General features: G+C 42.5%; 1 protein-coding gene across 1 annotated transcript; it reads left to right on the top strand.

Moving 5' to 3' along the window:
• The first annotated feature begins 843 nt into the window (after positions 1-843).
• POLR2I (RNA polymerase II subunit I) lies at positions 844-11045 on the top strand. The gene is made up of 6 exons (XM_040323600.1): positions 844-980; positions 2100-2154; positions 5287-5360; positions 8236-8310; positions 8391-8442; positions 10909-11045. Exons 1-6 carry the CDS (start codon positions 892-894, stop codon positions 10969-10971), a joined length of 408 nt encoding a protein of 135 aa, XP_040179534.1. The 5' UTR covers positions 844-891; the 3' UTR covers positions 10972-11045.
• Positions 11046-15064: the final 4019 nt, after the last annotated feature.

Here is a 15064-nt window from a genome sequence, read left to right as displayed (position 1 = left end):
AAGGAATAGTGCCCGATCACTGGAGTCACTAACTGGAAGGAATAGTGCCCAATCACTGGTGTCACTGACTGAAAGGAATAGTGCCCGATCACTGGTGTCATTGGAAAGAATAGTGCACGGTCACTGGTGTCACTGACTGGAAGGAATAGTGCCCGATCACTGGAGTCACTGACTGGAAGGAATAGTGCCCAATCACTGGTGTCACTGACTGAAAGGAATAGTGCCCGATCACTGGTGTCATTGGAAAGAATAGTGCACGGTCACTGGTGTCACTGACTGAAAGGAATAGTGTCCGATCACTGGTGTCTTTGGAAGGAATAGTGCCCAATCACTGGTGTCTTTGGAAGGAATAGTGCCCAATCACTGGTGTCACTGACTGGAAGGAATAGTGCCTGGTCACTGATGTCATTGAAAGGAATTGTGCCCGATCACTGGTGTCACTGAAAGGAATAGTGCCCAGTCACTGGTGTCACTGGATAGTGCCCTATAGTCGGGGTTAGTGATAAGTATATTACTCCAAGGGGTGGTTACGGGTGATTAGCCTTTGTATTGCAGTTTGCGGATTACTGAATTAAAGAAATGTATGAATCTAGGGTGCAAACATTCATAAATAGACTCCTGTGGGAAGAAAATCCCCGCAAACGGTTCATAATTTAATTCCAGGTGAAGTTAGCAGCAAGACTGTTCTAAAATTACTGCCAGCCGGGGAGCGCTGTGATCGCGCATACTCCGCTGTAGTGATCACCATGGTGACATAGGATGCGGCAGAGCTGAACACTCTAGTTCTGTCTGCCCCGCCCATTTCCCCGCCTCTTTTCCTATATCACCAACCAGTCTGCAAGGCCTCGGGTTCACTCTCCTCTGTGTGTGACACGTGACTTCCGGGTAATCATGTTTTCAGAATCATTTCCGGAGCAAGGGATGGAGCCGGACGGAACGTACCAGCAGGGCTTCGTAGGGATCCGTTTCTGTCAGGAATGGTGAGCAGCGCGGGCTCTGTGGATGGGGCACTACATATCCCAGCATTCCCCCCTCACACACTGCTTTAATATATGTCTATAAAATAATGGTTCTAGTGCTTCATGTACGTGGTGTACTCGGAGTATACGCTGTATGCAGGAGCTGGATAGTGGCAATCCAGATAATGTGTGTAAAAGTAAAACTTCCTTGTAGTTTTGGCAGTGGTGGCCCATCCATAGAGGGCGGTGCGGGCGCCAACCCCCATCCGCCACTGAGTTTTGGGTACAGTAGGAAAATATTAAAGTGGTTTTAAAGGCTGAAGGGTTTTTACTTTCATACATTCTATGCATAAAGGTAAAACACCTGTTCAGCGCTGCCCCCCATTCCTTGCCGCCCTTCTGATCCAGTGATTTTCACAATAACCTTGGCTATCCCAGGGCTCTCCCTCCTTATTGGCTGAGACCGCAGTGGGAGCCCTTTGGCTGCTGCTGTTGTCACTCCCAGCCAGTGAACCAATGAGGAGAATGTGGGGTGTGGCGCCGATCCACGGCTCTGTGGCTTATGGGACGCATAGAGCAGCGATCTTTGGCTTTAAAAAAAAAAAATGGTTTTGTTTACATCTGGCTGTAACCATGATGTCATGACGTCGCTCCGGTCCTAGGGGTGTGGAGATGACTGGAGGCCATCTTTCCTTTACTCATTTCTGTGCCCAGCTAGCACCAGATAAGCCAGAAAACCACTGGAAAGTGGCGTAAGGGGGGGTCACTTCTTAAAGTGACAAATCTGCAGTTTGGACCGCTTTTATGAGACTGGCGCCTGAGGGAATGAAATTTGATGTTATGCCATCATAACTCTGGTATTAACGTCAAAGTAATGGCGCATTTTCTCAGGAGTTCTGCAAGTGTTTATAGCAGAACTGTAGGGCTTGAACTGAATGCTAAAAATACATTTCCTATTAAAAGTGTGTCTTTCAGTAAACATTCTCTGGTGGTGAATCAGTGTCGTTTAAAATGCATACATCAGCAAGATTTACCGGAAATGAATGTTTTGAATTCCTATTCACTGCTTATATATGCCTTTGTGTTCCCTAAAATAAACCATTTCTGTTTTATTTATTTTTTATTTTATTTTTTTTCTAGCAACAACATGTTGTATCCTAAAGAAGACAAAGAAAATCGTATCCTGCTTTATGCGGTAAGACACTTTTTCAGATGTTTAGCCAGATTATCCCTCAAGGGGGGGAAACAAGTGTGGTGTTCATGTGATGAGACCACTGGCAATTAGGTTATGAACACCTGTCATTAACCACTTCCTACCGGCCGTACGACTTTGTACGGCCGCAGTGTGGATGCCAATTGCCGGGAGGCCGTCTATATAAGGCCTCCGGCCACTGGGGAGTGCCGACGTATCACTGAGATGCCGATGGGCGTGCCTGGCGGCCTGCGATGTCCGCCAAGCACCCGCGATCGGCAGTTACACAGACAAGGAAGTGGATCTGTGTGTGTAAACACACAGATCCACGTCCTGTCAGGGAGAGAGGAGACCGATCTGTGTCACTTGTACATGGGGACACAGATCGGTCACCTCCCCCAGTCAGTCCTCTTCCCCAACAGTTAGAAACACTATGCAGGGTACACATTTAACCCCTTCCTCACCCCCTAGTGTTAACCCCTTACCTGCCAGTCACATTTATACCGTAATTAGTGCATTTTTATAGCACCAATCGCAGTATAAATGTGAATGGTGCCAAAAATGTGTCCGATGTGTCCACCATAATATCGCAGTCCCAATAAAAAATGGAAGATCGCCACCGTTGCTAGTAAAAAATAATTCTTTCCCCTGTTTTGTAGGCGCTATAACGTTTGCGCAAACCAGTCGCTTATTGCGATTTTTTTTTATTTTTTTTACCAAAAATATGTAGAATACGTATCGGCCTAGACTGAGGAGAAAAAAATGTTTTTTTTTTTTAATAAAATTTGGCTTTTATAGCAACAAGTAAAAAATATTGAATTTTTTTTCAAAATTGTTGCTTTTTTTTTGTTTATAGCGCAAAATATAAAAACCGCAGAGATGGGCAAATACCACCAAAAGAAAGCTCTACTTGTGGGGAAAAAAGGACATCAATTTTGTTTGGGAGCCACGTCGCACAACTGCGCAATTGTCAGTTAAAGCGACGCAGTGTCGGAAGCTGAAATTTAACCTGGGCAGGAGGGGGGTATATGTGCCCAGTAAGCAAGTGGTTAACATGTAGTGTATGTTATCCATAAAGGTCCACATATATTATCCATAAAGTGCAGGGACCTAGATGCGCCTCCATGACTTTTTTTACTTGTGCCTGAATAGAATTGCAACCCATTTCTATTGGTGAACTTGGACACTTCTTGAGAGAGAGTGACTAACCCCTTCCACAAATTCTTGTCAATCGGTCCAAACAACATGATGGGCCTATCGAAAGGTATGCATAAAGTATAACTAAAGGCAAAACTTGTGCATTTAAATTTTTAGAAGGGGTAGAGAGGGGTTTAAATGCCTGTTAAGTATTTACTGTTTGTGTCCCTGTTAGGCTCGATTCACACTAATGCATTTTTTGGTGCATTTTGCAGAAATGCAGGGAAATTTTTTAACATAGGTTCCTATGAAACATGTTCACATCAATGAATTTTTGTGCCTCTGCGCCTTTGGAAAGGGACCTTTTTTCCTGCAAAAAGCAGCGTTTTGCATGTAATAGAATTCAATGGACCCGCATCCAAAAAACAAGTACCACGATTTGTGTTTTTTTTAACCTGTTTATAGCTGGTTGTTAAAGGAAATGTAAAAAAAAAAAAATTGCAGCTAAAATTTTTTTTTTTCATAAAAAACGCAAAACGCAGTAAAATTGCAAGCACCGCAAAACACTGCAAAAACGCTCAAAAGAAACATGCATAGGTGTGAATCGAGCCTTAGGGAGAATCCACCCTCTGTGTCCTGATCACCATTATCCCTGAGAGTGAAAGAACAACTTAAGGTTGTCACCAGAACAGGAATAGCGGGAAATCTTCCAATAGGGACACCAGTTCTGGAGACCCTGGTGACAACCAGGGATTTCTTCACTTTGGAGGAATTTCCTCACTTCCTGTTTTGGCTATGAGACATGAAGTGAAGGGAAATATTCCCCAATGTAACACAAATGTCAAAACTAAAAAAACGATGCGTTAAAAACTTTTGTCAAAGTGAAGAAAACGTTTTGCCTTTAGTTCTACTTTAGCACTTCTCTGGGTGCATGCACATTATGCACATGTCAGATTAACACTAAAAATTACACAAGTTCTTGGCTGTCTGCATGCTTTTTCTGGGGGCCATGGCTTTTGGCATTAAAGGCAGAGGAGGCACATTAAGGGCAGTCTACTGGTATTTTCAAAAGGAGACATGTTGCGCTCTTCATTACTGGTCTGGATCCCAAGAGTAAGTGTTGGTTTCTGTTTGTTCTCTCCTTTCTGAAACTGCAGATTGCCTGGCTATCATTTGTTTTGGCTTCAATGCTGAGTTGCTGTCCTGGAAAAAGTAAAGAGATTGGGAATTTCGACTTTTCTCCACCTTTCATTTTCACCATGTTACAGATGGGTGACTTGGAAATATAAAGCCATGCCCAGCCAGGCACCTACCACTTTAAAAGGCAAACAATGGAAACTCCCATATTTCTTGACATGTGCATTTTGTTGCATCTGTTTTTATTGTTTGAAATATTTGGCAAGAATATATGCAAGAAGTACACAAAGGATAAACTGTTCATCAATGTCAACACAGGTGTACGCCCCTGCTTTTTTTGGGCATGGGGTTCCTCTTCGACATCCTCAGAGCACAAGGCGCCAAAGTCAGATCATGAAGACCCTATACACACTATTAGATTTTCTGCAGATTTTTGTCTTCAGATTTACCAAAACCATATAATATGAGGTCAATCCTTAGGAGTTTCAATTTGCATGCAATCAGGCAGGCCCTTGCACTACATGGTTTTGGTAAATCTGAAGACAAAAATCTGGCGAAAATATAATGGTGTGTGTATGGGGCTTTAAGATCTGACATTGATCAGACTTCAGTGATATTGAATGGGCTGAAGTCGGGCCAAAGTAGTGCAGGAACCTTTTTCAAAGTCAATGTAATTTGCCCATTTTACGAAATGGAGATGGGATTTGTGTTTAATTTGGGGACAATTATCTAACCAGGTTTTTTCTCTGGCTTGGTTAATACAACATGGTCCTTTTACATATTTGTATCTTTTCTACCTAAAAAATTATTTCTTTCTCCTCCAAAACACAACTGCTTCTCATCATTTTCTTCCCTTTGCAGTGTCGAAACTGTGACTACCAGCAGGAGGCTGATAACTGCTGCATTTATGTCAATAAAATCACACATGAAGTAGAGTGAGTATCCTCTTTATTGTTTTATATTACTCTGTTGTGCTCCATGTATAATCTGTCTACAGTCAACTGGAAAGAAGTTATTATAGGTTCTGCTTTAATCACCTTTATTCAAACATAAAAATGTTGTGTTTAACAACTTCATACCTGGGATATAGCCAAAAGATGACTACAGCACGGCTCTTTCGCTTGTGGTGCACCCCCTAGGGCAGGGATATGCAATTAGCGGACCTCCAGCTGTTTCAGAACTACAAGTCCCATGAGGCATAGCAAGACTCCAACAGAGGCGTGATGGGACTTGTAGTTTTGCAACAGCTGGAGGTCCGCTAATTGCATATCCCTGCCCTAGGGCGTAAAAGGGTGAAGCACAGCGGATCTTTACCATGTGATCAGCTGTGTTCAATCACAGCTGATCACATGTTGACAAACTTGCTGGTTATCTTCTTTCCTTTCCTTGCGTGCTGTCACAGCGTGAGGGTTGAGGCAGTACCTGCCAAGTGTGACTGGATATTTACACAGATAATTGGGGCACTGATCATTAGTGCAGCCTCACCAGTACACACCAGTGAAGGAGAAAAATTACCTATTTACCAAATTGGAGAACAAAGAAAACTTGTGTTTTTATTTTTTTCAGTCTTTTTCTGTTGGCAAAAATCAACCCCAGTGGTGATTAAATGCTGCCAAAAGAAAGCTATATTTGTGTGGGGAAAAATGCCATATGGGTACAGTGTTGCATGACTGCACAAGTGTCTTCTTTCAACTTGACTAACTACACAACTATGACAAAAGTCCATCTAGTTCAACCATAAAAATAAATAAAAGAATTGTTCAATCCCATATACCAATCCTATACCCACAGTTCTTCCAGAGGAAGGCGAAAAAGCAAAGCATGATCCAATTTGCTCCTCCTTGATCCCAGAGAGGCAATAAGATTTTCCCTGGATCAACTTTAGCTATAAATGTTGGTACACAGTTATATGTACATTTAGGAAAGTATCCAGACCTTTCAGCAATCTACTGAGCTGGCCAGAACCACCTCTGGAGGGAGTCTATTCCACATTTTCTGTATTTGTAGATGAAATCTCTTTTCCTCTAGGCGTAAAGAGTATCTCCTTGTTCAAATTGGTCTGGGCAGGAAGGTGGTGAAGTATTGAAGTTGGTAAACATGGAGGCCAAAGCCTCTCCATTTATTGACTCCAGTCTGTATTCTGGCATTTTTGTGCTTGACCCAAGCAGAACCTCTTGGCTCACTTTTGTGTCTAGGAGTGTGCACACTGGAGACTGCAATCTGCTGCTGCCTGTCACACTGAGTAAGACCACTTTGAGCTCTGTTTAGGACATGCATACAGAGCATGTGCAATGCCAGTGGTGAGTAGAGATTCTACTGATGAATCTAATCATGCACCACTATCATTAGTGTTCCAAGCTTAACAGGCAGCAGTAACAAGCTGGTAATATCGGGGCCAGGAGGAGGAAAAGAGCAGTGCAGACTAATTGTGCAAGTCTGACACTCCTGAAAGTGTTGAAGGTGGAAGTATATTAGTGTCAGTTATTCATAAAATACATAGCATGAAAGTATGTCAAGCACTGCAATACAAAAGTGATGATTTCATGCATCTTTTAATTTGAGATGACTGCAATGGGATAGGTGGTGGCAGTCACATTTTAGCAGCACTTGGGACTATCTTCAAGGTATACCTACTCTGTTTAGTTATTGCTTTATATACTGTATATTGCCTAGATTGTGAAATCTAGATTTGAGTTGGGGACTAGTACTACCTTTTGCAAAGGTGTCTTGGTGCAGTGTCACAAGGTGTTTGCAACAAAAAACGTCCTGTATTCAACATATAATGTAAACATTTTATTTATTAGATCTCGCTCCTTGCCCTCTATTCCCCAATTAAGGCAACAGTCTACACTCGAAAGAAAAGGGGGGAGGGCGCACAGACCTAGTGCATTACCATAAAAGGTTTTATTGAATAAAATAAAGGCAAAGTCCTACTCGCAAAGAGAGCTTGAGTACACACTTGTAAAAAAGTCTGGTCTCTTGGTTCCTACCAAAGTCAGGTGACCTTCAATTGGCCAGTTTTTATTTTATTCAATAAAACCTTTTATGGTAATGCACTAGGTCGGTGCGCCCTCCCCCCTTTTCTTTCTTTTTTAGTCACGTGACTTCCCATGGTTCTGAGGGCTGCAAGACTCTAGACCAGGGATATGCAATTAGCGGACCTCCAGATGTTGCAAAACTACAGGTCCCATCATGCCTCTGCCTCTGGGTGTCATACTTGTGGCTGTCAGTCTTGCAATGCCTCATGGGACTTGTAGTTCTGCAACAGCTAGAGGTCCGCTAATTGCATATCTCTGCTCTAGACCTTGCCCTAGGATTGGACTACATCACCCTTTAGCGAAAACACCAGAGCGCAGGAGATTTTTTGTATTAGTCTACACTCCCCAGCACTTGCCCCTCTGCTACACTTGCATGTCATGCCAAAAATGCCACCACAACAATCTCCAATTTGGCCCCACACTGTCCCTTGCCTAACCTGCATCCCCATCCACCTTTTTCTGAATCTTTGCTGCAGAAAGGTTCGGACTGCCCTGCAGTTTACACAGGACCACCATCCTGCCAGTGTAATGTGTAAAGCAGGTATGTTTTGCAAGGGGTTCTCGTGTTTTTCTCTGGAGCAATGATAAAGGTTTTAGAAACAAACCGCAGAACTCTTGCAATGCTCTCACATCGCTGCACTGCAGACACTGACCACCTCATACTCTCTGAATTCCTCTCCTGCACATATTGCTCCTGTCATCCCCAGTTTCCATCGTTGTGATCATACATCTCCTAGTTATAATGCAGCATATGTTTTTGAATTTTTTCCAGTGAACTGACTCAGATCATCGCTGATGTATCTCAGGACCCCACACTGCCCCGTACAGAGGATCATCCCTGTTCAAAGTAAGTGATCTTACTCAGAGCTCACCTCTCCTGTCTGCCTTTCATCCAGTATAGTGTGTAATGTTATGTCTCTTTTACAGATGTGGACATAAAGAAGCCGTATTCTTCCAGTCTCACAGTTTAAAAGCTGAGGTACCATATCTTGCCCTGTGTCTTTCAATACCATAATTTTTATCTGTACACGGTTGATACCCACATCACACACAACTTATTAAGAAGCTCATTTTGACTAAAGCCTAGTTTTTATTTTTTTTGTGAAGTTTACTTATGTTTTAGTTGGCACATGTATTACTTCTCTGGGGGATCACTGTACTTTCTGACAAGACCTTGATAAACTTTCTTCACATAAAGTTGGTGTCCTCTTTGTTCAGGTATTGTATCGGCATCTACAAGAATCTGGCCCAGGGATAATGAAATCATATATTCTGGTGTAGCTGTTATGTTTCTGATTGTATATTCACATATCTCGCACAACTTGGCCCTTTGCTGCAATAATGCCCATAAATTACATAAAATTACAACATTTTTAATGTGGGGCCTTTTTTACAGACGGTGCTAACCGGTATCCATTACGTTGCTAGTGTAGCTTATTACTTTGTGTAAAATGTCTCGTTAGGAAAAATTGGGCTACAAGGCCACCTATACAGCTCACTTCACAAAGCTATCATGCATGTGTTTGCCCTAATCATTAGTAAATTAGGTGAAGCGGTTTTTACTTTAAATACTCAGTCATAGGCAAGTGAAACTTTAAAAAGGAGGGGCTGTAAAGGATTGTTTGCACATTGTTCGTGGTTGGATGAGTTACATTTAAAACTTCACATTTAAAAAGCTCTGCTTCCTTAGTAAAACAGCCCTAGTACGTTAGTAAATATTGTGAAAGCAAAATCCCTATTTTAGCCATCTTTTCTGCTAATCGTTCAGAAATGTGCGTCTTTATATATGTCTGTAAAACTATATTGCCTAGCGTTTCCTTTGGAAAGGGGGAGGGGGGGTGGTAATCCCCTGCAGATTTAGCATGTTTGCCCACTGACAAAGAAACAAGTCTATTTTAACAGTGAACAACAAAAATATCCAGAAAATGCAATTAAGTTATAAATTGATTTGAAATTTAATGAGTGAAATAAGTATTTGATCCCCTATCAATCGGCAAGATTTCTTGGCTCCCAGGTGTCTTCTATACAGGTAACTAGCTGATATTAAGAGCACTCTCTTAAAGGGAGTGCTCCTAATGTCTGCTTGTTGCCTGTACAAAAAGGACACCTGTCCACAGAAGCAAGCAACCAGATTCCAATCTCTCCACCATGGCCAAGACCAAAGAGCTGTCCAAGGGTGTCAGGGACACGATTGTAGACCTAAACAAGGCTGAAATGGCTACAAGACCATCGCCAAGCAGCTTGGGAAGAGTGTGACAACAGTTGGTGCGATTATTCACACATGGAAGAAACAAAAATAACTGTAAATTTCCCTCGGTCTGGGGCTCCATGCCACATTTCACCTTGTGAAGTTTCAATGATCATGAGAACGGTGAGGAGTCAGCCCAGAACTACATGGGAGAATCCTACCAATGATCTTAAGGCAGCTGGGACCGTAGTCCCCAAGAAAACAATTGGTAACCCTATGCCATGAAGGCCTGAAATCCTGCAGTGCCCACAAGGTCCCCCTGCTCAAGAAAGCGCAGGTACAGGCCCGTCTGAAGTTTGCTAATAAACCTCTGAATGATTCAGAGTACTGGGAAAAGGTGTTGTGGTCAGATGAGACCAAAAGCAAGCTTTTTGGCATCAACTCAATGCACCGTGTTTGGAGAAGTAATGCTGCCTGTGGCCACAAGAACACCATCCCCACCATCAAACGTGGCGATGAAAACATTATGCTTTGGGGGTGTTTTTCTGCTATGGGACAGGTCAACTTCACTGCATCAAAGGGACGATGGGCGGGGCCATGTAACATCAAATCTTGGGTGAGAACTTCCTTCCCTCAGCCAGGGTATTAAAAATGAGTTGTGGATGGGTATTCCACCATAAAAACACACAGCCAAGGCAACAAAGGAGTGGCTCAAGAAGCACATTAAGGTCCTGGAGTGGCCTAGCCTGTCTCTAGACCTTAATTCCATAGAAAATGTGGAGAGCTGAAGGTTTGAGTTGCCAAACGTCAGCTTCAAAATCCTAATGACTTGGAGAGGATCTGCAAAGAGAGGAAACTAAATTCCCCCTGAGATGTGTGCAAACTTGGTGGCCAACTACAAGAAACGTCTGACCTCTGATTGCCAACAAGGGTTTTGCCACCAAGTACTAAGTCATGTTTTGTGAAGGCGTGAAATACTTATTTCACTCATTAAAATTAAAATCAATTTATGACATTTTTTTAAATGTTTCTGAATATTTTTGTTCTGTTTCACTGTTTAAAATCTACCATTAAAATTATAGACTAATTTCTTTGTCAGTGGGCAAACGTACAAAATCAGCAGGGGATCAAATACTTTTTCCCCCTCACTGTATGTAATGTACATGATTATTAATCAGGAAAAAACTTCTTGGAATAACTGTTGCAATATAAAGTGTTTTTTGGTTTAATACTTACACTGAACTTTAAATCTCTTAGGATGCCATGAGATTGTATTATGTCTGCACCGCTCCGCACTGTGGTCATCGCTGGACTGAGTGATCTCCCTCCCTGAAGATTTGTTTTCTTTCTTTCTATGTGTTTTTACTGTTAAATAAATGTACAGTTTGTTTTAATTTGGCAAGTGTCTTTTTTTTTTTTTTACATGGACAAACAGTAACTTGCCAGGATACTGGTTGCCAGGTTTTACATGCCCTGGCTAATTTAGTGTCCCATTTCTTAAAGGGCCACTAAACTCACTTTATACAAGAGAAAAAACTTGCAGTATGTTTAAATAACTAGAATGTGTCTGTTCTCTCCATTTTGTTTCATCTCTCAAATCGAGCCTGCGATTCGAAATTCCGACAACAGTTGTCTGATGGAGCGTACAAACGGTTGGATTATCCAATAAAAACCCTGGCATCAAACAATTGCCGGAAAATCTGATGGTGTGTACGGGCCTTAAGAATATTTAAATGGCAAAATAAGAGCCATTGTATATTTGATATTATGGAAAAATTGATGTAAAAAGAATGAGCTTGGTGTCTCTTTTTAAAGGCACTGCACTTCTCCATTCATGCTTTTGTCTTCTGTTCTCTCCACACTCATTCCATTTTCTACTGCCTCCTATTCCTTGCTCCTATCTACTGCTCTGCTTTTCACACCGAGTATACAGACTTGTGCACAAAAGTGGTTGGCCTTTAGATCTGGATGTTTACAACATTGGTCCTGTTACAGACACATGAATGGTCTTGCAGCACTGAATTAATGGTGGCTCTATTCAATGCCTCCACAACAGCAGCCTAAGGCTTCCATAGTAGAGTTGGGTTTCCAAACCTATATGAAATGTTGCTTGATATTTCATGTTTTCAGGAGAGTTCTTTCAATTCCTGGAAAAATAGGATCCCGTTTTTTAGGGTTCATTCAAAACTGATATGTTGTATGCATTTTAGATTAGCAAATGTGCTCATTCCTTCAAAGGTTTTATGGAATTTCAAATCCAAAGCTTGGCAATGGTGGGGAAGCTTAAACAAAACAAATGCTTGTTGAATTATTACATTTTAGATGGCATTCTACAGATAAGTGAATGTAAGTTCCAATGTAGTAAAATCAAAAAATTTAAATTTTCAACTTTAGTTGACTGTACAGGCTTTGTAACACATTGGGCAGTGCAAAAATGTGCTGTTGATGCGCGAGCTACCTTATGCCATGCCTGAGGTTTTTTGCCTACAAGTTGACATATAGTGGATCTATGCAAAAGGGCCTTCAATAGTGGACCTTGCAAAGCTAGGATTTAACCCAGAGCCCAGTAATATTGCATAGTAAATGCCTAAAAAATGAAGCGTTTTAAAGGGGGTTGTAAAGGTTAGGTTTTTTCACCTAAATGCATCCTATGCATTTAGGTGAAAAAAAAACGGTCAATGACGGCCCCCCATTTTACTTACCTGAGCCAGAATCTGCTGTGCACTTCCGGCGTCCTCTTCTCTTTGGAGTCTGGCCGTCGATTGGCTAGATTGATAGCAGCGCAGCCATTGTCAATTAGGTTCGCACAGTCCACGTGCAGAGCCCGCCAGGAAATCTGCACGGTTCGGCGCTAACCACAGGCAGGGATACATTTCCCGATCTCTGCAGCCGAGCATCAGGACAATGTCTCCCTGCCTGTGATTAGCACAGCGCCGTGTAGACTTCCTGGCGGGCTCTGCACGTGGACTGTGTGAACACGCTGCAGCTCATCCCTATTGTTTATCGCATGCAATGACGCGGTGCCCCGGGGGTGGGGCTGTGTGATGCAGGATCCTGTATCACGGGAGCATGCCTGCAAGCTAACCCCCTTGGGAGAGCGCTTCTCATGAAGGGGGCTGGCTGATGCAGGGAGGTGCCGAGACGGCCAACAAAGCACCCCAGAAGACCAGGATTGGGGCGGGCCACTGTGCAAAACGAGCTGCACAATGGAGGTAAGTATAAGATGTGTTTTTTTTGTTTTTAACCACTTAAGGACCGCCTAACGCCGATATACGTTGCCAGAATGGCACGGCTGGGCACAATCACGCACCTGTGCGCTCGCGACCCGGTCCAAAGCTCCGAGTCCCGCGATCAGTCCCTGGAGCTGAAGAATGGGGAGAGGTGTGTGTGTGTGTGTGTGTGTGTGTGTGTGTGTGTGTATATAAACACACCTTCCCCGTTCTTCACAGTGGCACTGTCATTGATTCGTCTGTTCTCTGATATAGGGAAAGACGATCAATGACATCACACGTCCAGCCCAGTCCCCCTACAGTTAGAAACACATATGAGGTCACACTTAACCCCTTCAGCGCCCCCTGTGGTTAACTCCCAAACTGCAATTGTCATTTTCACAGTAAACCCCATGCATTTTAATAGAACTTTTTGCTGTGAAAATTACAATGGTCCCAAAAATGTGTCAAAATTGTCCGAAGTGTCCGCCATAATGTCGCAGTCACGAAAAAAATCGCTGATCTCCGCAATTAGTATTAAAAAAAAAATTAATAAAAATGCAATAAAACTATCCCCTATTTTGTAAACGCTATGAATTTTGCGCAAACCAATCGATGAGCGCTTATTGCGATTTTTTTATTTTTTTTTTACCAAAAATAGGTAGAATACGTATCAGCCTAAACTGAGGGGGAAAAACGTTTTTATATAGTTTTGGGATATTATAGCAAAAAGTAAAAAATATTGCATTTTTTAAAAATTGTCGCTCTATTTTTGTTTATAGCGCAAAAAATAAACCGCAGAGGTGATCAAATACCACCAAAAGAAAGCTCTATTTGTGGGAAAAAGATGCCAATTTTGTTTAGGAGCCAAGTCGCACGACCGCGCAATTGTCAATTAAAGCGACGCAGTGCCAAATTGCAAAAAGGGGCCTGGTCCTTTACCTGTATATTGGTCCGGGTCTTAAGTGGTTAAAGGGAACCTTTTAGTGTCCCTTTAAAAATAAAAATGGCTTCACATTCTGGCAGATAATGCTCTAAGGCAGGGGTCTCCAAACTATGGCCCTCCAGTTCAGGAACTAAAATTCCCGGCATGCCTAGTCATATCTGTGAATGTCAGTCTTACAATGCCTCATGGGACATGTAGCTCTGCAACAGCTGGAAGGCTGTAGTTTGGAGATCCCTGCTCTAAGGGCTTGTAATTGCATGGTCCAGGGGGTGGTAAAAAGCGGTTGAGCCATGGTTTTACTACCACCCAACTGCCTACCTAAAAAGGCATGCAGCTGCACAGGGTTGTTCACATTCTGCAATGCTTTGTGCCATGGCAAAATGAAACACCATTTTGTACTCTGTGGGAAATACCACTGTCAAATACGACCACATTTAAGTAGGGCTGCACTGTTTTGCGGCATTTACAGGGCGGAAACAGACACCGAGGAGGAAAAATGTTGCTTCCTTATTGCCTGTTAAATTTGAACCCTTACATAAGCTGCCGTGTTTTCACTTGGTCTTTTCTTTGGCTCCTGAGGATGCTGAGAATCCCACATTTTGCAAGCGTATATTTCAGTACTGCATAGGAGCACATTCTTCCATGATTTCAGATCACAAATTTTCAAAAATCCCACTGGAAGGACTTTGATGTCATTGTTGGTAAACCTGCTGAAAAGTCAGGGTGTGAGGTATATTTCTTTTTAACCGGTTTCCGACTGGCTCACGCAGATATACTGTGGCAAAATGGCTCTCCTGGGCGAAATCCTGTGTGTGTATATATGTATGTATGTATGTATGTGTATATATATATATATAGTGTGTGTGTGTGTGTGTGTGATTTCGCCCAGGAGAGCCACCAGAGGGCGCGCGCCTGATGTGCTTGGCCGGCGATCGCGTGCAGGAGCAAGGTGGTTTCTACAAAGTAGATAACACAATCTGTCATCTCCTATAGTCATTCCCCATCCCCCACAGTTAGAACTCAAAATAGGGAACGCGGTTAACCCCTTGATCGCCCCCTAGTGTTAACCCCTTCCCTGCCAGTGACGTTTACATAGTAATCGGTGCATTTTTATAGCACTGATCACTCTGTAAATGTCTGACCTGTCCATCGCAGTACCGCAAAAAATATCAGATCACTGGCATTACTAGTAAAAAAAATTATATATATATTTTTTTTTATTAAATTGGAATATTTACCTTTGTGAAAGATTTTGTGT

This window comes from Rana temporaria, chromosome 9 (genome assembly GCF_905171775.1).
Source record: "Rana temporaria chromosome 9, aRanTem1.1, whole genome shotgun sequence".
Classification (NCBI taxonomy): domain Eukaryota; kingdom Metazoa; phylum Chordata; class Amphibia; order Anura; family Ranidae; genus Rana; species Rana temporaria.
The sequence above is the reverse complement of the archived record's forward strand: the minus strand, read 5'-3'. Positions and strand labels throughout refer to the sequence as shown.